The sequence below is a fragment of the Euphorbia lathyris genome, chromosome 2 (assembly GCF_963576675.1).
Source record: "Euphorbia lathyris chromosome 2, ddEupLath1.1, whole genome shotgun sequence".
NCBI classification, from domain to species: domain Eukaryota; kingdom Viridiplantae; phylum Streptophyta; class Magnoliopsida; order Malpighiales; family Euphorbiaceae; genus Euphorbia; species Euphorbia lathyris.
This window is the reverse complement of record NC_088911.1, coordinates 60,929,569-60,953,095: the sequence shown is the minus strand read 5'-3', so window position 1 is coordinate 60,953,095 and position 23,527 is coordinate 60,929,569. Positions and strand designations below refer to the sequence as shown.

Here is a 23,527-nt window from a genome sequence, read left to right as displayed (position 1 = left end):
ATTCATATAATTTTGAATAGAAATATAATTTCCAATAATATAATAGTAAATTTAGATTTATTAATTGACATTTACCACTAAAACATATATTCATAATGTTTTTTTTAAAGGAAAAAAATAACATTTGTTTAAGTAAAGAGTAGTAATTAGGAGTAAATATGTCATTCAAAAGAGATGGAGCAATAAACTAATTAAAAAAGGTTTCGAGCCCAAAAAACTCTTTCAAACCTATCATCATCAAACCTCTAATTTTACACCAAACAAGGCCAATAAGTTTAAATTTGAAAAATTAAGGAATTATGATTGAAAATAGTAGAAACGTCATGTTTTCCTCCAATATGTGCAAAGTAATGTTTATATATATATAAAACAGATAAGCAGCTTTCAGCATTTCCAGAAGCTTTCTTCTTTGTGATTAAATGAGTTGAATAGTGAGTGAAGAAGACTATCTTTCAAGCTTACTCAACAATGCTTCCATTGGTGGCAGTTCCTTCATAATTTGTTGCCACTCCGGCATTCCCTGCATTAGTATTCACTGCCAAATATCAGAACATATCCTACCATCTTATTAGCTTCATATCTCAGCATTCTAGGACCACACAAAATATCAAATGGTGCTGCTGCCCTGGGTAACTCGTCAAAGAGATCAACTGCAATTGCTCAATTATTATATGGTTTGTTTCACTACTGCAATTTATACATATCTACTTGTACTTACTTTCCCCGATCTTCTAATTCGACCATCAAGACGCATTATTATATACACATCCTCCCCTGGAGTTACTCCTTCTGATTTCTGTTGATCCCTTATCCACCTAAAATGAGTTCACAGAAACTTGAACAGATTACATGGCAGTAAAGTCTAACAAGAAGAACAAACTAATGTATAGGATTCCAGAGAAAGAATTGTGTAATTATTCAGGACTTGAGGTTGAAGCAAGTAAATTAGCACAAACGCATCATAGGAAATGTGGGAAACATGAACAGATCAGGACAAATAATTCAAGCTAGTATCTATTTTCACAAATTACACCATACATCACCCTCCTGAGCTGTGCTTAAAATTGAAATAACAGGAAAAAAGAAAAAAGACAATTTAGTAGCAACTGACCTTTCCCATTCAGCTGGTGATACAACTTCTGCTTTATAACGAATTTCAGCTTTCAATTTTGATTTTGCAACTATGGACTGGGTTCGTTTTTCAAAATCTTCCTACCATGTTGCCATCAAATCTTATGTCAAGACTGTAAGAGAATAACCACTTAACTAAATCTAAATCTTAATTCAAATTAAACAGGACCAGCTAAAGTGAAACAAATCATTTATTATGATTCCTGAGATAAAATGGTAAGCAACGGAAGAAACGTGGTTTAGGGAATCCAATTTCTTACCCCAATAGAAGGAAGTGCAGCAGCTGCCTTCACCGGAGCACCAAAGCCTTTTTTCTGTACTTCTGGTTCCCTGCCTTCACCCCAGATAACAGGAACTAAAAGAGCACCTCGACTAAGGAGCTCAGTTCTGAACCTCTCTGCCTTTTGCAAAGCCCGGGTTACATTCTCCTTTTTCCCAGCTAAAATTACCTAATTATAAACCATTATGAGAGCAATTACTATACAGTATTTGGACTGTTACATCATGATGATATGCTTCAAAATTTCATAGAAGATACATGTTCAGCCAACTGGTAAAACTTGTACCATTTTAAATATTAGAACTCTAACCAATTTCAATAAGATCATAACAATATAATTGGGTAAATTACACCCATGGCCACTGAACTTTATTCATTTTCACTTCAAATTTTAACATAAAAGCCACTGAACTTCACACTTTAATACACCCGTGGCTACTAAACCTTAACTAACTCTTCAAAATAACCCTTAACGACCTCAAAATGAAAATATTCAAGAATAAAAGTTGTCCAGAATGACATTTACTATGAAACCACATTTTTTATTTTCCAAAATCACCATTTTTGGAGCATCCTCTCTCTAAAAATCCACTTTCTCTCCTAACCAAACAACACCAAAATAACCTCAAAACGAACATTTTCAAGAGTTAAATTTGCTTAAGATATCATTAATTCTTGGAATTTTTTATTTAGAGGCCTTCAACGGCCATTTTAAAGCATTGATTGAAGTTTAGTGGCCAAATGTGTAACAAAGAGTAATTTTTATGGCTTTTATGTTACATTTTGAAGTTCAGTGGCCATACCATGAAAATGGATAAAGTTCAATGGCCATGGGTGTAATTTACCCCGATATAATGGATCACACAGCATTCATCAATTTAAAGAAAGGGTAAATTACACCCATGGCCACTGAACTTTACCATTTTAACATTGTGGCCACTGAACTTCAATTATTAATAGTATGGCTACAGAACTTTACACTTTTTAACACCGGTGGCCACTCAACACCTCAAAACGACCGTTGACGGTCTCAAAATAAAAATTTGAAGAGTTAATGATATTCTAAGAAACTTTAATTCTTGAAAATTTTCGTTTTCAGGTCATTTAGATGTTGTTTGGTTAGGAGAGAGAAAGTAAATTTTTAGAGAGAGAAAGCTCCAAAAAATGTGCTTTAGGAAAATAAAAATTATGGTTTCATGGTAAGTGTCGTTCTGAACAACTTTAATTCTTGAATATTTTCATTTTGAGGTCGTTAACAGTCATTTTGAGGAGTTAGTTAAAATTGAGTGGCCACCGGTGTTAAAAAGTGTAAAGTTCAGTGGCCATACCGTTAAGAATTGAAGTTCAGTGGCCATAATGTTAAAATGGGTAAAGTTCAGTGGCCATGGGTGTAATTTACCCTTTAAAGAAAGCTTGTCTTTCAAGAATGAGAAACACTTTGAGAAAATGATTAGGAGGCTATACTTAATTCTTGAAAAGGGATACTGTGGTTATAAAATGGTTAAAATCAGTAAGGCATGAATAGCGAATTTTAATGCTTAATACAAGGATTGATTTGAGTAGAGAAAAGAAGTTCTTGATACTGACTGGCCTAACAGTGTCCCGAAGTTGCACAAGCTCAACAACTCGATTAGTTGAAAGGCGCAAAGGTAATCTTGATAGAGTCTCATCTCTGGTTATCTGTGCAATTTGTTCTTCCTCTTTCTTGTTGTCCCATAAAAACAAGGCCACAAAAACAACAATGCCTGTAGATTACTGATTTAAAATATTAGTCACTTTAAAAAGAAAGCTAATAATACCCTTCTGTTGATAATAGTATATTGTGCAGTAATGTACTATGTACGTCAAAAGGTAGGATAAAAGTAATGTATACATAAATTCAAACTCATTTTTTTTTACAAGACAGAGAAAATTTCCAGTGATTACCTCCAATATTAATGGCAGCATTCCCAGCAGTTGCTAGTAGATCTGGGGCACCATCCCCACCGCTAATTGCACGTAAAAGCCTTGGAAATGTGAAGAACAGTGATATTCCTGCAGCTGCTGAGAATGCCACATAAAAAAATCTCCTAACCCCACGAAATGGTGCTTGGACCTCACTAATCAGTTTGAGATCTCTACGGAAACTGTAACCTATATCTTCCCCTCCCAGCTTAGCCTGTAAACAGAACATGTTTATGAGGGTTAATGCTTACGAAGTTCAATCCTCAATTTGCATGGGTCGGCCAAAAGAAGTGTGCGATTACATAATCCAGTACCTTGATTTTCAGGTGAAGTGGCGAAAGAAAAATGTAGAATTACAATAAAAAGAGCATGTGCTTATAAAAAATTGAGAAGCTGGCAGGCTAGTGATGAGAAAAAGGGGGATTAACACATGAAAGAAATTCATGAAAGCATGATAAACCTCTTCTTGCAATTCCTTGAACTCAGGCAACGCTCTGAAGGAAGCCAAGTCAGGATCATTCAAAATGGTTCCAAATTTAAGATTATATTCCCTCAAAGCAGTACGAAGGCAATCAGCAGCTTTCTTTCCTTCCCCTCTTCCTCAGGATAAGAATAAAAAAACAAAGCTAATCAGCTCAATGAAGCTATTCTTAAAGATGGATTTATCTTGAATGCGCTATTGTTCAAATATAAAATTAGCAACTTTAAGGGCACAAACTAACATCTTTCAGCAGTCTATGACACATTCTAAAAGAGTAGTAGATCACAATCTCGCACTCAGGGCTACAAATACGGATAAGCAACCCATAAGCTACTGACTTGAGGAGTTCCTAAAATGGTTTGAGAGTAGCTTATTGATTTTTCATTTACTTCTTCATTATATTAATCAGTTCAATGCAGTTGAATATAACACATGAAATCAGATAAACAATTCAATTTCCAACAAATTATCAGCAATTGAAATTTAAATCCTGATTCCCAATTTATTAAGGAAAGCAAAAGAAACAAAAACCGATATACCTATAGGCATGGCAGCAGGCTTTGTTATAGAGTGCAGCTTGGGCCTCCAAAGGTGTGGGATCTAAAGTAAGTGCTGTTTCAAACTGGACTAACGCATCCTTAACCTGAAATACCAATTATTGCAAAGAAGGTCAGTTCGCAAGCAAAAAGAAAAAGGAGAGAGAGAATATATGGAGAATACCCGTCCTCTGGAGAAGAGGGAGAGACCCAAATTGACAGACGACTCAGCGGTCTGCGTATTGGCTTCAGAGGATTGAGAAGTGGAAGGAGGAGGAGGAGGAGGATAAGAAGAGGAAGAAATGAGAGAGAGAAAAGGAGTCCTTTGAGGAGTGAAAGAAGTCGTTTTGTAAAGAAACCATGAATTCCTGAATGTTGAAGTTGAGAACCAGAGGAGACGCTGGTTAAGCGACGGAGCAGTAGCAACAGCCATTTGGGCATTTAGATAACCCTTGCGTGTTTACTCGCTCAAGTGGTGGTATTTTTGCACTCGCTATAAAATGCTTATCTTCGTAAACGCTGTCGTTTCTCACCAGTGAGTTAATGGGTCATTAACAAGTTTCAGGCCGGTTCATGGACTAAATGTGCCAGATCTCAACTGGTCAAGAGTGGTTGTTTAAAGGGAAAATTATAAAATTGGGTTAAGTGAGATATTCATTTATATATTTAATCTATTTATTCAATCTATTATATATCTTTATTAATTTTGTGTGATTTTTTCAAAATACCCTTAATATATATATAACACCTAGAAATTTTTTAGCCTTTCGTTTTTCTCACTCCTGTCTCACTTCGTAGATTTCGTAATATGCAAAGCCTGCGAAGATAATGTTTGGTTCAATAGATGATTTTAATTCGCAGATTTTGTAATATGCGAAGTCTGCGAAGATAAAAGACGTGTTTTTAAGTATTTTTTATCTTCGCAGACTTCGCATATTGCGAAATCTACAAAGTGGTATATAACAAAAAAAGGCATAATAACAAGAGATTCTAACATTAAAATCATAACATTATCAAAATTTACAACAAGAATGCCAAAATAACAACATTAAAATCATAACATTATCAAAATTTACAACATGATTGCCACAATAAAATCCTAACAAATCATTTCAAAGTCAACGTGACCAATCTTGATGGGAATGTCTCCCTATATCAGAAGAGAATCCAGGAAAGTCATCTACTCTGCATCCCAGTACACCGCCTTCCTAAAATGGATGTTATGTATTCAACCACCTTCAGAAAAATTTAATCGTGTTAGGAAGAAAAAGGACGATTTATCTTCGCGAAATGAGGATTTCGCGAAGTCTGCGAAGAGAAATGTGCAAGATAGAGGATGCTTTTACTTCGCTAAAAAAGGATTTCGCGAAGTCTGCGAGGAGAAATGTGACGATTTTACTTTGCGAAACAGGTTACACGAAGTCTGTGAAGGTAAAAATCATGAACATTTCTCTTCGCAGACTTCGCGTAATCCGTTTTCGCGAAGTAAAATCGTCCGTTTCAGGCTCTTTCTCCTCGCAGACCTTCGCGAAGCCAGGTTACGCGAAGTGATTTTCTGAAAAAAAACGAAAAAAAAAACAGTAGATACTTACATTTTCTCTCCTTTCACCATTAAAATCGTAAATAACCATATGATAAACGCAGAAAACGATGAAAATAACATAGAATAACGATTTCTTCAATCCGAACAAGAAGAAAGAAACCAAGAGACGAGCAGAAATAGGAGATGAAGAACCATGACTTAGTTTTTTAGCAATGGAAAGATGAAGAATCAAAGAGATGAAGAGAGGAAGAAGAGAAAGACATGGTGATGAAGAGAAATTGTGCAGATTTCGCAATATAAAGGAAGAGATGGAGGTCAAAGGTCTAGGAATCTCTCGGGGAAGAGAAACCGTTGTGCGCTAAGGAAGAGAAAGGCGAAGGGGGGAGATCAAAGGTCTAGGAATCTCTCGGGGAAGAGAAACTGTTGTGCGCCAAGGAAGAGAAAGGCGAAGGGGAGATGAAAGGTTGAGGTATTTTGGGAAAGTCACATAAAAATAGTTTAGATATGTAGTAGGTTGAGTAAATGGGTTAAATATGTACATGATTCTCCCATTTGACCCAATTTTATAATTTTCCTTTATTTAAATGGATTTCGGCCAAACTTGATCATATCGGGAAGCATTAATTTGACTTTAAGCGTACGAAATAGTATAATTTCTACTGTTGTTTTTTTTTATTTTTAAGTAAGATCAATTTTATTATTATATTATCAAAATTTTGAATAAGTTGGTTTCATCGTATTTAACTGCAATATGAGCATTTCAAACATCAATTACGTTTAAGATATAAGTCAATAAGAAACTAAATTCTAACAACTAAATCTGCCACATTTAAGTCGATCACAATTTTTTTTTTTTATCAAAGTGTCAAAAATATTTAGTATGTTAGTAATATAGTTATAAATAACCAACAAAATGTAAGAAACTACTTTAGTTTATCGACAAACTTGTTTTGAAGGTCGATATAACAGTCAAACCAATCCGTTCAATTTTTCCATCAGATACGGATAAAATTGATATTGCTTGAAAACGTTATAGGTAAATTTATTTTGCACGTTAAAATCAAATATGCACTTACTAAAAAATGATAAGGTCAAAATTGGCACTTGTCCTTTGTTTAAATATACAAGATTGTTTTTTAGTTTTATATTTGGCGAATCTGAGTGAAATGCCACTTTTTGCGATTACATTCAGTTGCACAACTCTAGTGTTTTCCATATGTGCCTCTTTTTTAATTTTTATTTTTTAAATACTGTTTTTATGCATTGTATTTTATTCTAACCATTGCACTTTCATTCTTTTGCTTGTCTTCTCTTTAACTTAGTATCGTTTTTCCTAATTTTTCCCTTTGAATTTTTGTTCGCCCTTGTTTATGGTATTAGAATTTTTATTTTCTATTGTGTTGTATTATTTCTTTTTGTCGTTGTTTTTGTTTTTTGTGTTGTATTTCAGAATGGTGAAAGTTGGTAAGAAATTGGACTTTGATACTTCTTCTTATATAGATAATAATTCGACTTCGTCTGATTTCATTGATTATGAAGATAAGCATTTGACTGAATTGATTTTTTACAAGAATCGGAAGAAGAAAAATATTGTTGATGTGGATGACTATGTGAAAAAACAAAGAAAGATTTGCGGAAGAAGTTGTACGGTGATAAAAATAAAGAATTTCCTATGAAATATGATACCGTGAAAGAATGATAGTGGAAAGATTGTTCAAAACAAATCATCAAATAAGTTATTGAAAAAGTTTTCTAGTATATGTTTGGGAAGAAGTTTTAATTGTTCAAAAATTAGATATATGTAAATTTGTTTGATTTATTTTATTCAATTTCATATAATTTTTGTTTTGTTGTTTCTAGTTGTGTTTTTTTTAAAGTTATTTGTTGGATATTACATTAGATGAGATAATATGAAACAAATTTAAATTTGAAGAAATTTGAAGAAATCGAATGAAATTATAACAAAATAAAATAAATTGGTTTAAATTGGGTGAAATTGAATTATATCATATGAAATTATGTTTTATTGTGTTTTAAGTTTTGGTGAAATTATATTAAAGTGGTTGCAATTATAATTTAGTGGGTTTCATTCACTTTCTTTTGAGTCGCTTTTATTTCTTTTTTTTGGTAGGAAAGGAAAAGAAAAAAATAAAAAAATAAAAAAACAAAAAACCGCTCAACCCGGGATCAGCCTAGGAAAACTGACCCCCACCACATCCTCCAAGATCAAAGAAGAGATGAAGACCGGCGGGGAAGAAAAGGTAGAAAGACCCAACACACTAGAGTGCCCTTCCATCGCAAGACGGTCCGCAACACGGTTCTGCTCCCTATAAATATGAGCAAACCTTGATAGACTCAAAGGAGGAGCCAATCCTCTTATTGCTTTTAATAATGTTCAGGTTATTCCGGCAAACAGCGTTGCCCTCAGAAATCATTTTAACCGCTTCTTGGTTATCCGATTCAACAAGAAGCTTCTTCACCCCCAAGATCCTTAGCAAGTTTCAAGCTAGAGAAAATCCCCCAAAGCTCTGCAGAAAAGGAAGATCCAATACCCAAATTCTGAGAGAAGCCAGAAACCCACCTGCCACCATCGTCTCTAAGGACCCCTCCTGCGGCAATTCTCCCATCTCTTAGACAAGAACCATCAGTGTTGAGTTTAACCACCCCTTCCCTCGGCTTACACCAGCCTAAAAGATTAACCTCCCTCCTCTGAACATCCCTAGGTAAGGGGTCATCAACAAAACTCTCAACCAAGGTACTAATCTTCTTAGAGAAGAATTCAAGGACATTAGGCTGAGACACCACTCCTCCTCCAAAGATCTCCTCGTTCCGCCATTTCCAAATCTGATGGCAAACCACCACAAAAAGAAGGACACCATGATTTCCAGGCAGAAGAATCCCTTTAATTCCATCAACAAACCAATCATTTTCAGAATGGGCTAAAAAGGAAGGTAGCACATCCCTAGGGAGAATTCTCCTCCAAACCTCCTTACTTCTCTCACAATCCCTGAGAGCATGACACAAAGTTTCCTCAAACCCTCTGCATCTGCCACAGGCTCCAGAAACCACCATGTGCCTCCTTTTTCTATCCGAATTAGTAAGCAACCTATTCCTAGCCCCCAACCACAGGAAACTCCTAATACGGTACGACACTTTTAAGGCCCAAATCGTCTTCCACACCCCAGGGGACGGAGAATCCAAATCCTGATAGAACGCCTGAAAAGCAGATTTACACGAATAGGCCCCATTGTTAGTCAGCGCCCAACAGTAACTATCCTTGTCCTCAATTTGATTACTAATGTGAACACCTCTAATAGTAAGGAGCGATTCCAGACTAAGGTAGGACTCAAATTTATCCCAAATCCACTCACCCTCAGAATCCACCACATCAGCAATCCTCCAGTCCTGAATGTCCACCAGAGGCAAAGAAGTACAAATCTCCAATAAAGGCTTCTTGCCTACCCAAATATCCTTCCAAAATCTGATGGACCTACCATTACCCACATTCCACCCAATCCCAGAACAAAATTCAGCAAAAACTGCACTAATGCCTTTCCATAGAAAGGAACAATTAGCCACTCTATCCTTAGGCCCCCCAAACACCTTATCCTTCCGGTATTTCCCGCATAAGAGTTAGACCCACAGAGCTGAAGGAGACTGCCACATCCGCCACAGGAGTTTCATTAATAAGACTTTATTATTATCTTTGGCTTTCCTAATGCCCAGACCTCCCAAATCTTTAGGCTGACAAACCTCATTCCAAGGAACAAGATGGATCTTTCTCCCCTCCTCAGCTTCCCCCCACAGGAACCTACGATTAATTTTAGGGTAAATTCCAAAAAAAAACCCTGTGGTTTGATGTTCTTCCAAAAAAACCCTTGTGGTTTGTTATTACAAAAAAAAGGACTGTGGTTTGCGCCGTTAACCAAAAAACGGAAAATGGCTTAACGGTGTTAAAATGCTGACGTGGCACAGGGGTAAGGTTGGAAATTCGAATTTTTTTTATTTTTTTATTTTTTTTCCCTCTCTCTCTCCTTCTTCTTCCTTCTTCCTCTTCCTTCTCCTTCTTCTTCTTCTTCTTCTTCTTCTTCTTCTTCTTCCTTCTCCTTCTTCTTCTTCTTCTTCTTCTTCTTCTTCTTCTTCCTTCTCTTTCTTCTTTTTCTTTTTCCTTTTTCTTCTTCTTCCTCCTTATTCTTCCTTCTTTTTTTTCTTTTTTTTTAAGTTTCCGGAAATCTGGAAATTTCCAGATTTCCGAAAATTTTCCAAAAATCTGGACAATTTCCAGATTTCTGGATTTTCCCCGGAAATTCTCCTCTTTTTTTGGAATTTCGAACATCAAACCACAAGTTCGAATTTTGAACATCCTCCGCCATCTCCGCCATCCATTCCCTCAATTTAACAGATCACATCACATCTTATTCTTCCAATTCCATCATGAATCTGGTTTGAGAGGAATGCTTGATTTTGCTGTTGAATTTTCTACTAAAAATGATGGCTGTGTCCTCAATTTCCTCGCCTTCTTGGACACTATCGAAGCTGCCAAATCGTATCCTCCTTCCTCTGTAAGATTTTCCGTTCTTCATTTTTAATTAATTTTCCGTTTATTTTTTAATTATTTTGGAATGTTTACCTTGACGAGTTAGACGGAGATCGACTAAGTACTGGAGGAAGTGACCGTATAACCCACAGTCGAGGCCAGCGGCGGAGCTCAGCAGACAGCCGTCCAAAATTTTGCTCTTCATTCATTTCCAGATTTCTGAGAAATTTTCGAGATTTCCGAAAACTTAAAAAAAAAGAAAAAAAAAGAAGGAAGAGTAAGGAGGAAGAAGAAGAAAAAGGAAAAAGAAAAAGAAGAAGGAGAAGGAAGAAGAAGGAGAAGGAAGAAGAAGGAGGAGAGAAGAAGAAGAAGGAAGAAGAAGAAGAAGAAGAAGAAGGAGAAGAAGAAGGAGAAGAAGGAAGAGGAAGAGGAAGAAGGAAGAAGAAGGAGGAGAGAGAGAGGGGAAAAAATAAAAAAATAAAAAAAAATTCGAATTTCCAACCTTACCCCTGTGCCACGTCAGCATTTTAACACCGTTAAGCCATTTTCCGTTTTTTGGTTAACGGCGCAAACCACAGTCCTTTTTTTTTGTAATAACAAACCACAAGGGTTTTTTTGAAAGAACATCAAACCACAGGGGTTTTTTTTGGAATTTACCCTTAATTTTATCAAGGTCTTTAAGCACAGGTTCAGGAAGATGACAAGCCTACATAATGTGATTGGGAGTTGCACAATTAACAGATTGGATTAACGTAAGACGGCCAGCGAGAGAGAGAGTCCTAGCTTTCCAAGTGGCACACTTCATATTTGCTTTATCCAAAGTATCTTTAAAAGACACCTTAGACACTCTCTCACTGTGGAGGGGAATACCCAGATACTTCCCGAAAGAGTTAGTTAGAGGAATACCCGAGAGATCACTTAATCTTTTACATACTCTCTGGTTCATATTTTTAGAACACATCATCCTAGATTTATGGATATTAAGCTTCTAACCAGAGGCCGAACAGAAACAGTCAAGGATATCCATAATAATACTCAACTGCTCCTCATTACCTTCTAGAAAGATCAGAACATCATCTGCAAAGAATAAGTGAGTAACCTAGGGGCAGAAGCTATTAATAGCCACTGGGTGGAAACTCCCATTATCAACAGCATCCTGGATCAGATGCGACAACCTCTCCATTGTAATAATGAAAAGGAAGGGGATCATAGGGTCCCCTCGACGGATGCCCCGACCCGGAGAGAATTCCTCCGACATATCCCCATTAATCATAACTTGAAAAACAGGAGAAGAGATGCAAACCTTAATTAACCTTCTCCAATTGTCAAGGATCCTCGCTCTCTCCAGACTCTCCATCAGAAAACTCCAGTTGATGCGATTATAGGCTTTCTCCAAGTCCAACTTAAGAGCCACGATGCCTTTCTTCCCCTTCCTGATCTTCATAGTGTGGACCAACTTTTGGGCAATCACCACATTATCCATCATTTAACTATATTTTAATTATTTATTATTTTTTTATTTTGATAATATTATCTGTTAGTTATGTATAGATTTCTTTTATTTTCATTCATTTTATAGAGAAGGTATATTTTGTGTATCTGTTTGAAATTGTGTTAAATTATGTGATGTTTTCTATTTATAATTGTTTTTACGTTAATTGTTAAGGTTGAGTAAAGAGCGGAGAAGTCTATTTATATAGAAGTTGGTGGTGAGAAAGTAAAGTTTGGGATTGATGCGTTTTATTTATTAATGGATTGAGTTTTTTGAAAAATAAAGAGTGTTCTCCTAGACATTGAAGGTTGTTAATTCATAAGTAGTTTGAAAACTATTAGTTACTATAAATATGTGAAAAATGTTTGCTTCAGCATAAGATTTAGTAAGATTATGATGTGGATTATGTTAAGGTTTTATGGGGAAGACAGATGAGAAGCTTGTATTTATGCGTCATTTTGAATGTGTTTTTGTGGACTCTTAATTATTCTTAGGGTCAAGAAATTTTTGATGCTACTATTCATCTTTCAAGATTAATTCTTCTTTTTTGAAAAGTCGTGAGTTTTATAGGCTCTATAGATGACCGCTTGTTTTTTCAATTATGGGTTTATGATGTATGTAGTGCGACAAAAGGATTGTTTTACAGGAGTAGGTGACAAACGCTTCCTAGGATGCTTAATTGGCATTCTATTGATAAAGGTTATAGGAAAAATGAAGTTGATGATATGATATTTTTAATATATGCGTCATAGATATTTTTTAATATTTTTTTTATGTTTTGTTTCTTTGGTATTACACCAATTTGGCTCCCCAAACTAAAGTTTCAAAGTCAATTAGAACCTTAAACTATCAAAATCATCAACCAGGTCCCTTAAAAAGCTATTATACCTTATTTTTCATAAACAAATAATTTTTTATTTGGATTTTTTGTTTTGATTTTTTTCATCTTAAATGAAGTTGAGCAGTATTAACCCATCTGAAAATGAGATAAATATTTTGAAAGGAATGATTTTTTTTGTAAAGAATAAGCTTTAGGTTTTGATGAGTTTGATTAATGTTACTTCTGTTGAAGATATTAAAGTTGATATGTATGGTGGTTTGGGTGATTCTATGAATGGTATTCAAATGGTAAGAGTAAAGATAGTGGTGGAATGAAGTTGTTTGTTGCTTTAAGGGATCAAATTGACTTGTTGTAAGTAGTGGTTTATTTTACCTCACAAGGAAAGTAGTGAACTAACCCCCACATCGGAAGTCTGATAATGCTTAGGAGATAAAAAAATGAGCAATAAAAAAATCCAGAAATACCAGCAAAAAGAAACCCTTTTTAAGCCATATAACACTTATTTGAGTCATCCATCAATTCTCCTTCATCGTACAACCGTCAAGAAGGACATAAAAGTTGAATCTGAAAAAAATTCTACCATACTGCTAAAGTGACATCATGTGTTTACAGACCATCTCGACTTTTTATCCAATCGATGTGCATGTCAAATGGTTGGCCACGTGGGTAGAGATGCAACCATACGTCATCTCCGTATGCAAAAGATGCCAGTTAGGTACGACTATTTCTTTTCGTGGTATGACATCTCGTTTGCTTGAAATTATGATATAGAAAATTAGAGTGTGTAGCCACTGTTGACTCTATAAAAGGAGGACTATGCAGGGTAGGGGGTTGGATCCTCATTTGCTAAAAAGTTACATTTTGGATTTTGGGGAGTTAAACTTCTTTCCTTTCTAGGATCTTTTGTTGATCACTCACACTCATTGTTCTAAGCTTCTTACACCAGTTTAAAAATGTTCACAAGGCTCAACATATCAAATTTCAACTCATAATGTCATAATTTACTTCATTTCAAACTTTTCATAACAATCACAACTTATGACAAATATCACAAAATATGTCATATACTTACATCATATTCAATCATATTTCATGCTCAACAAGTCACAATCAAAATACATTTATACACAAATATAAGTAAATGCTTACCGTTTCACTCAGTTTACTCTAGCTGACATGGTTGTGAGTGATCGTCAACTCAAGCTTATCAAGAGTATCAATGTACTCTTCCATCTTGAGCACATGGGTACTAACTAGAGTCCGAGGTTCCATTTTACAAGAGTTAAATGTCTTAGTTGTCAAGAACCTTTCTTAACGGACTTGCTCTTGGAACATTTCCTTGATGTGGCCCATCACAAAATATGTCATATATTTACATCATATTCAATCATATTTCATGCTCAACAAGTCACAATCAAAATACATTTATACACAGATATAAGTAAATGCTTACCGTTTCACTCAGTTTACTCTAGCTGACTGGGTCGTGAGTGATCATCAACTCAAGCTTATCAAGAATATCAATGTACCCTTCCATCTTGAGCACATGGGTACTAACTAGAGTCCGAGGTTCCATCTCACAAGAGTTAAATGCCTTAGTTTTCAAGAACCTTTCTTAACAGACTTGCTCTTGGAACATTTCTTTTAGGTGGCCCATGATCACACAGCTTTGGGATCATGATAGCTAGCATCAAACATGTCACGTCTATTGAGTCTTTCTTATGCAACATATAGTTTAGTGTCGTACCACTAGTTGTAGTATGGGCTGATGGATTAGGTTTAGTCCGGTCTAGAACATACTCTTTGATCTCTTGTTTGAGAACTATTCTCAAGTTTCGAGCCCAGTCGAGAAAGTTCGACCATTTAGCTTATCCTTTTTAAGGGCCGACCGTAGTGAAAATGTGTTTGTTGCAGCCATTTTATATATACATATAATGCAATTAAAGTTGATTAACATAAGGTCTTTTAATTTTCCCACCAAATGAATTAATATCCCTTTTAAATAATTCATGTTAGTGTATGTAAATTAGTGGGCTGAGATCCATATTTCACTTTAACTTAGTAAAGTTGAGCCTGTACACCTAAGCCGCGGTTATTTAGGTAAGAACCACTTTCAAATCACATCCTATGTGACTCTCGATTGGATGAGATTTTATTGGTACTTTTCATCCTATGCCTAAGGCTAGGGCTAAAATAGTCCTACTATCCATGTCAACTCTAACCACCAAATGAGTGTTAAGGCGTAACTATTTCCTTTAACCTTTACCCTATGAAGATAATCCAATGCACCCGACTTTGGCATGGCCCATATTTAGACAATCGATGCTCGACAAGGTTTCAAGTGTGGAAGGTATTTATATGACTTGCATGGGGTCGACAGGAAGATAGTAAAGCATCATATCCCGACGAACCCGAGTATGAAGGCGATTCAGCAGAAGTTGAGGCGCCTGAGACCAGAAATATTTTGGGATTCATTTCAATTATGGCTTACATGGCAAAACAAAATGACATTTGGAATGCTGAAATTGAATATGATAGTTTAGAGGCCTCATAAAAACTAATTGCAAAATTATAAAAATCCTGAAACTAGATCTTCCTCCAACCAGGCCGGATCATGAACTATATGCTTCAATACTAATTCTAGGCTTAATCTCCAATTGGGCTTCGTCTTTAATTACAAATGGAAAATTATTCTAAACTAATTAAAATAAGGGAAAAGTACAAAAATAAATCCTATGGTTTCGGTCATTTTCAAACATAAACTATATGGTATAAAAGTTTGCAAAGAAGGGTTTTGAGGTTCATTCCATTAGCAAAGGCAGTCCTAACTGACTAAATAGCCAAAGGCTATTTTTGTAATTTCAAACCACACCCAACCATAAATACCCTTCCTTCTCGATCCACATGTGCTTCTTCTCCGCCTGACTTGTTCTCTGCATGACCATGAATTTTCACAGAGAAACCATTCTTCATGTGCAAATCAAAACATTCCAGCTTCAGTTAACTGCAAAAAGCGATAAATAAATTCGGAATTATAAATTATATCCCAATTGAATATCGAAATCCTATAGAATTTATCTACCTCTAAATAAATATTTTAAACCTGTAAAACAGATAAACATTAGTTGCAGAACGTTGGAACCCATCTTTCAGATTTATTCTACGACGTCGGACTCGATCACGTAGGACTTAATCACATCCTAGAAATCTAACACATTCAACATAACAATTCAATATGTGTACTATGTCTATTTATTCTAATCGATTTAATTTAATTATGCTGGAAATACCCTTTAACCGGTGATTAATCGAATTACAAATATTAATCCCAAACGGAACCCAAAAATACTTATAAACTTTGAACTCAAAAGAACATTAAAGACTCAAATGGTTGATTTGAATCTCTCACTTGCTTTGTTGAATAATTTTTTGACTCTTACAATAATATTTACCCATAAACCAGAGAAATGAACTGTCACTCGGTTTCAGATTATGAATAAGACTCCAAAAATACTTATAAAAGCTTACTTTGTTGAATAATTTTTTTGACTCTTACAATAATATTTACCCAAAAACCCAGAGAAATGAACTTTCACTCAGTTTCAGATTACGAACAAGACTCTAGAAATACTTAGAAAAGCTTACTTTGTTGAATAATTTTTTGACTCTTACAATAATATTTAGGGAAAATGACAAAACTGGATCAAATGGGAGGCCTATTTATATATTTAACCTATTTACTCAACCTACTATATATCTAGACTGTTTTTGTGTGACTTTCCCATAATACCCTCAATATTTACGGTGCAACGGTCTCCCTCCCGTCTGACTTCGCAGATTCTAACATATACGAAGCCTGTGAAACTAATGTTTGGTTTAGTTGATGATTTTAATTACCATATGCGAAGTCTAGTTGTGTTTTTAACAAAATTCGCTAAGTGGTATATAACAAAAAAATGCCAAACAACAACGGATTTTAACATTAAAATCATAACATTATCAAAATTTACAACAAGATTGCCACAATAACAACATTAAAATCATAACATTATCAAAATTTACAACAAGATTGCCATAATAAACTCCTAACAAATCTCTTCAAAGTGAACGTGACGAATCTGGATGGAAATTTCTCTCTTTATAGGAAGTCTAGGCTTTTTGGGATAAGAAATGGAAGTCTAGACTTTTTGGGATGGACGTTTTCCATGATGCACACCAAGATTGGCACAATCTCTCCTAACGAATCATTTTAAAGTGAATGTGCCAATCTTGAGGAAAGTTAATCCCTATACAGGAAGGAAAGTCATCTCCTCTACACCCCCAATACGCCGCCTTCCAGAAAGGATGTTATGTATTCAACCACCTTCAGGAAAAATTAATCGTGTTAGGCAGGAAAAAGGATGATTTGGCTTCGAGAAATGAGGATTAGCGAAGCATGCGAATGTAAATGTGCAGGGAAGAGGATGATTTTACTTAGCGAATCGATGCTTTCGCGAAATCTGCGAGGTCTGAAACGTGACGATCTACTTAGTGAATCGATGCTTTCGCGAAGTTTGTGAGTGAAATCATGAACTTTTCTACTCGCAGACTTCATGAAATAATCGATTCGCTAAGTAGATCGTCACATTTCAGGCTCTTTCTCATCGCAGATCTTCGCAAAATCATCGACTACGCGAAGTGATTTTATGAAAAAACGCAGAGAAAACAGTAGATACTTACATTTTTCGCGCCTTTCACCTTTAAAAGCGACAATAACAATATGATAAACTGGGAAAAACGATGGAAATAACGTAGAATAGCCATTTATTTGACGGTAACAAGAAGAAAGAAACCAGGGAACGAGTAGGAACAGGAAGATGAAAAACCATGGCTTCGTTTTCTAGGATTAGGAAGATGAAGAATCAAGAGATGAAGAGAGGAAGAAGAGAAATATATGGTGATTTGGAGAAATGATGCAGATTTCATGCAATTTAAAGGAAGATAGGAAGATAAAAAGTCTGTGAATCATTAATGGAAGAGCTGCCAACCATTCGCGTAACCAAGGAGAGGGGGAAGTGAAAAGGTTAGGGGTATTATGGAAAAGTCACACAAAAACTATCTACATATGTAGTGGGTTGAGTAAATGGATTAAATATGTAAATGTGCCTCCCATTTGACCCAGTTTTGTAAAAATCTCAAATGTTGTGTTTCTCTCTCTAGCCTTTCTTCTTCTTTTTATAGCTTTTTCTTACTCTGTAAACCCCCCCCCCCCCCCCCTATCAGAAAAACTGACATTTTCCTTCTATACACCAATTATGCTCTATCTCTCCTCAGCTTTTTCTTACTCTGTAAAACTTCCCCCCTCATCAGAAAAGCTAACATTTTTCTTCTATACACCAATTAAGCTCTATATCTCCTCAGTTGATCACATAGTGGTTGAGTTGAGGGAAGAATGGGAAATTGCTCCCAAACCGTTGATGTAGCCAATTGGCTACATCGGGTGGCTAATCAGCCACCACTTGTGGCTCACCGGCCACCAACTGGTTAAAAAGGCAGTTTTGACCCTTTTTAAAACAATGGCAAATTATGAAATATTACGTGGCCGATCGGCCACCCCTGAAAATATTGATTTTCTAAGAAATGAGCTCGGGTTTTAATCCGTGATCCCACGTGACGCGATGTGAGGTCCACCTGCAATATGTTGAGCATATGCAACTTAATCTCATCGCTATGGTCGGAAAAGTCTGTGCTCACAGACTGCCTTCCAATTAAGCGCTTTTTGAAGCCAAGATGTCGACCTCCGACATTGGTGTTAAAACACTTAATCGAAAAGAGCACGATGAGAAGGAAGAGAGAAGCAAACCTGAGTGGTCGACTATCCTCTTGATGTACACTTTCCTAGATGACACACATTATTTCTCAATCAGCATTTCCAAAGAAAAAATATATTTTGCCTCCCCGATTGAGAATAATAACCGGGATAGAAGAATAATTCCTGCAAAAAGAAACCCTTTAGGGAGAAGATTACTCTGATCATATAAAATTGATTTGATTTGATGCGTCCTGCAAATAGAAACCCGTTAGTGTGTAGATTACTTTAATCACAGAAAATATAATTGATTTGATGCATCCTGCAAATTAAAAAGCCCATAAGGTGAAGATTACTCTAATTATAGAAAATATAATTGATTTTGATGCATCCAGCAAATTAGAAACCCATTGGGGGTGAAGATTACTCTAATCACAGAAAATTGAATTAAATTTGATGTCGTCCTGCAAATTAGAAACCCATGGAGTGAAGATTACTCCAATAACATAAAATATAATTGATTTTGATACATCCTACAAATTAGAAACTCATGGGGTGAAGATTACTCTAATTACAGAAAATATAATTGATTTGGTGCATCCTGGAAATTGATTTGATGTCATTAATCGGTCACGAGGCGTACCCGGATGAATCAAATCATTATAAAAATTGAGGAATTCTTCAGGTAGCCGATCGACCATAAGACGTGGTTGATCGGCCACATCGGGTAGCCGATCAGCCACCCAAATGGCAGAAAAAAGATAAAAAAAGATAAAAAAAAAAACCTTTCAAGCTCCTACTCTTTACTCATTTGGAATAGAAAGAGGAAAACTTTTCCAGACGACCCATGGCATCCGCTACAGGCCCCCACACTGGTTTTAGTGCTTCCTTCAAGCCATGAGATTCGGGTTCTGCTGCTTCAGGGGTTGCATTCCCACCTTTAGAGGCTCCTAGGGATCCTATCCCCGTCCTTGATCTCTTGGGGCTAGATTCTACTCATGTTGGTGTCTTCACTTTCAACGGAGTGCAAGCCTCCAAGAAGTACATTGTGGAGGATGAGCACGTCCCTATCGTATTGTCTCAGGAGCATCACTATTACACCTTACCGGTAATATCTCCAGCTCATTTGAATTTGAACAATTTTGCTCTTTTGTTGATTTCGGTTTAAACTCGGGTTTTAGGGAAAATGCATGTAGGTTAATATGTCTTAGAATATTATATGAATCATTTCTATGCATTTCGGGTAGTTGGGGTTAACCTGAGCACGCATTGGGATGAAAAATGTAATCTGATTTCTGCACTTTTTACAATGGTGGCCGATCAGCCACTTTCATGCTTGAATGTGGCCAATCGGCTACATCAAGGTGGTGGCCGATTGCACCAAGTTGTGGCTGATCGGCCATAGCCTGCAAAGGAAAGAAAATGCCATTTTTTTTTGTCTTTGATTGTTTTTTATTTTGAAACCCGTCTTTTAAACCATAGACATATGCATAGCTTTAAATGTACATGATGCCTTACTTCTTCTGTGATTTCAGGCCCGAGACGGGAAAGAGTCAGCTGGGAACACCTCGATTTGCGCTTCCTGGTGGCAGATAATGCCAGAGGCCGTGAAGAACCGAGCAAAGGTCACTGGTTATGAGCCCTTCATCATGTAATTTCACCAAGACAAGTCAAAGTCATCGAAGAGGGTTTTGACGGCTTTGATCGATAGGTGGATGGACTCCATGTACACCTTCCACCTGTCCGTGGAAGAGATGATGGTGATCCCATTCGATTTTACTGCGATTACCGGTTTGCCCTTTTCCGGTAAGCAGGTAAAGTTCGACATAATGCTGATTCATCCTGATGTCTATTTTCAGGAGATTGAGGATCTTATTGGCTACCATCGGGATGTTGCTAGAGTCCAGGCCAAGCCTGTATATTAGTACTGGATTGCTAGAGGAGAGCAGGGGGCACTGAGCCGTGTCAAGGTGGAGTGTCCTCGTTCTACTCTCCACCACACTATTCTACACCATCTCATCCAATGCAATTGTAATAATCAACACTCAAAAATACAAGCATACAAACAGCTGGACAAAGTTTCAAGCATTTATCAATATAGTATAGTATAGTACGTCAAACCTTCCTCTCCTTATTTCCAGCTTGCTTTTGGGAAATCCTCTCCAGTCTCCTGTATTATATATACATACAAACAGGCAAATGCATGCTTGTACAGATTTTCAGTACAGCAAGTCTTCGTGTGTATCTCAATATAATCCTACAAAGATTTGTTGCTCTTACACTAAAACCATATTTGAAATGTAATGTTTATTTATTCCTTTACTCCATTCAATCATCTATAGCTACAAACCTACATCAAAACACCTTTTATGTTATGCAGTTTCACATTAAAATTTGCAAGACAATTTAGACACTATATAAGACGAAAGCATAAATAAATTTATTGGATATCCAACAAAATTGCATAAACATGATTGAAAAAACAAAAGGAGGGGTCAGAATGTGCTATGCCCAGTTATGATATTACTGCACAAATTCACGCTTTGCACCATCCAAGGTGTTCTTGAGTAGCATTGCAACAGTCATTGGACCCACACCACCTGGAACAGGAGTAATCCATCCAGCTACTTTACATGCTTCCTTGTAATCTACATCTCCCACTAGCCTATAACCTGCCTTCTTACTCGGGTCATCAATAGCATTTGTTCCAACATCAATAACTGCAGCACCCGGTTTAATCCAGCTTCCCTTGATCTGAAAATCAAGAATATCAACCACATTTCGTAAGTTCTGAACATCAGTGCAAATGTAGTACACTTCACAATAAGCCATGAGTTGGAAGACATTATGTGCGTCACAACTTGTAACAAACATATGGACCATTATTTGGAAGAAACAATGATTTGCAACTGTAGGCATGCAAGAGGAAAATATTTACTGATAATAAGACCAAAACTAGCACTATTATTCATCTCTAGTTACCATCATTGCTTGCCCTGCTGCAGCAATAATGATGTCAGCTTCACGAATGATACTTTCCTGATCTTCAGAACGAGAATGAACTATGGTAACAGTTGCATCTGCTTTCAGAAGCAGCAATGACACTGGCAATCCAACTATGTTGCTACGACCTACAACCACTGCCTTTTTCCCCTTTATATTTATACCACTTCGTGACAGAAGTTCCAGACACCCCTGTGGAGAAAAGGAAATTCTGACTCAGAAATTATATTAATTTATCTCTTAATTTCATCCACACCCTTTATTTTCATTGGATTGATCTCAAAGTAGAGATGATAGAATCAATTTAAGACCAAATACGTTGCCTTAGGGGTGCAGGGAAGAAAAAGAGGTTCTCTGCCTTTCATTGCAAGCTTGCCGATATTCAGCGGATGAAAACCATCCACATCCTTTTCAATACTAATTGCACTCAAGACCACCTCTTCATTAATATGCTTTGGCAATGGAAGCTGAACCAATATTCCTGTCAATATGAACATTAAGAAAAGACTTTAATCTTCTTACAATAAAAGAAGCAAAGCCAGCCTGCTTGGAACTGTCTTTGCAACATGGTATTAATTCTTACAATCTGTTGTAACAAAAAAATAGCATAATTTTTATCAGATCTCAGAAAAGGTACGAGGATTTAATTCCAAGTTTTTTGAAGGTGTTGTATAGAATGTATGACTGGACTCGCTAAACTTAAAGTGCCAGTTTATTTATCATATGTTTGAAAGTGGAAATTATGCTTTCCTATTGTTTGTGCAGTGGATCCTTAATATTATGGGCAGAAAAATATGATAGAATAATCAGTAAAAGAGAAAAGCGTGTGTACAAAATTAATGACCAGCCAACTAACCATGTACATCAGGATTTGCATTTAGTTCGTGGACCTTGCTGATCACTTCAGCTTCAGATATTTGTTCCGGGAGGTCTACATCAACTGATTTTATCCCAACTTCTGCACATGCCTTTCTTTTCATATTTACATAGCTTTGAGAATCCTTTCTATTGCCTAAAATAACAACAGCCAATCCTGGAACCTATGCAGATGAAGGGATGCAAAGTATTAGAATCCATGCTTCATGAAAAAATAAATAACTGAAGCCACTTCAGAAGCAAAAGTTGAATTAAATATCATATTTCAGAAGCAAGCATCCTCAAAGCTAGTTTCTTTAGTTTACAGAAATAGATCAATAGATGAGTAAAATCCATAGTTCTAAGCTGCAATTCTGCAAGTGGATTTTGTGAGAATCGCCAATTAGATCTAAAATGCAACAGTGAGGCTCGATCACAATCAATTCGATTATATTCTTAGCATTATTTTTAACTCAGGCACAGGTATAAAGTAAATTTGCTCCTCAAGATTGATTGTATTAGCCTAAAGGAAAATGAATACGACACATTAATCTTCTCTTCGACATAGACAAACGGAGAGATGGCTAGTCTAATTGATAAATCTACGCATAGGATAGAGCTTTGCATTCGTAGCTCCGTGCACGTACCGAATAACCACAAAGTAGATCAGACAACAAAATTCTCTGTAAATGAAGTTCAAATATACAATTTCATCAGCCAATTCTGCTGCCACATTTTTTACTATGAACATATCAAAAGTAAACTTTCCATATACAAACGAAACAAGATTTTGTGATAAAAAGGAAAAGGAACAGTTACATGCGCTTGAAGTGAGTGTGAGAAAGCGAAGGAAGCTAAAACGAGTGAGAGATTAATAAGACCTTGCCGTATTTCTCAGAGAGTTGACGGACTTCGTCGGCGATTTCAGATCGGATGGTCTGGGCTATGGCCTTACCGTCGATTATTGTGGCCTTGTGATCTGGCGGTGACGCCATTTGTTTTGGGGAGATAGGATGATGAGTTCCCGACCTTACTGTATTAGACTAGATAGGAATTGCAGACAGCCAGCACACGGTTAATTATTTCCAACACAAGT

The 23,527-nt window shown here is 36.3% G+C and overlaps 2 protein-coding genes across 3 annotated transcripts; both read right to left on the bottom strand.

Moving 5' to 3' along the window:
* Positions 1 to 234: 234 nt before the first annotated feature.
* Positions 235 to 4,843, bottom strand: LOC136218394 (protein LOW PSII ACCUMULATION 1, chloroplastic). 2 transcript variants are annotated; one of them, XM_066005237.1, is made up of 9 exons: positions 4,557 to 4,843; positions 4,376 to 4,479; positions 3,816 to 3,951; positions 3,338 to 3,569; positions 2,999 to 3,156; positions 1,392 to 1,580; positions 1,112 to 1,212; positions 719 to 815; positions 235 to 520 (listed from the first exon to the last, which is right to left on the bottom strand). In XM_066005237.1, exons 1-9 carry the CDS (start codon positions 4,803 to 4,805, stop codon positions 446 to 448), a joined length of 1,341 nt encoding a protein of 446 aa, XP_065861309.1. In that variant the 5' UTR covers positions 4,806 to 4,843; the 3' UTR covers positions 235 to 445. The 2 variants fall into 2 exon arrangements, with proteins under 2 accessions (XP_065861309.1, XP_065861310.1); XM_066005238.1 differs by lacking the exons at positions 235 to 520; positions 719 to 815 and having other exon boundaries at positions 1,110 to 1,244.
* Positions 4,844 to 20,991: 16,148 nt separating this feature from the next.
* On the bottom strand, positions 20,992 to 23,524 carry LOC136218393 (bifunctional protein FolD 2). Its single transcript, XM_066005236.1, has 5 exons — positions 23,313 to 23,524; positions 22,433 to 22,616; positions 21,900 to 22,057; positions 21,556 to 21,768; positions 20,992 to 21,327 (listed from the first exon to the last, which is right to left on the bottom strand). The coding sequence occupies exons 1-5, from the start codon at positions 23,424 to 23,426 to the stop codon at positions 21,097 to 21,099; spliced, it is 900 nt and encodes a 299-aa protein (XP_065861308.1). The 5' UTR covers positions 23,427 to 23,524; the 3' UTR covers positions 20,992 to 21,096.
* Positions 23,525 to 23,527: the final 3 nt, after the last annotated feature.

Excerpts from the sequence above, each read along its gene's own strand:
- LOC136218394 (XM_066005237.1), bottom strand. The coding sequence starts at position 4,805 with ATGGCTGTTGCTACTGCTCCGTCGCTTAACCAGCGTCTCCTCTGGTTC. Across the intron at positions 1,581-2,998 it reads TTCGGGACACTGTTAGGCCA|GTAATTTTAGCTGGGAAAAA; the intron begins GTCAGTATCAAG and ends GTTTATAATTAG. Across the intron at positions 1,213-1,391 it reads CTGCACTTCCTTCTATTGGG|GAAGATTTTGAAAAACGAAC; the intron begins GTAAGAAATTGG and ends GCAACATGGTAG.
- LOC136218393 (XM_066005236.1), bottom strand. The coding sequence starts at position 23,426 with ATGGCGTCACCGCCAGATCACAAGGCCACAATAATCGACGGTAAGGCC. Across the intron at positions 21,769-21,899 it reads TTCTTCCCTGCACCCCTAAG|GGGTGTCTGGAACTTCTGTC; the intron begins GCAACGTATTTG and ends TTTTCTCCACAG. Across the intron at positions 21,328-21,555 it reads CAGCAGGGCAAGCAATGATG|ATCAAGGGAAGCTGGATTAA; the intron begins GTAACTAGAGAT and ends CTTGATTTTCAG.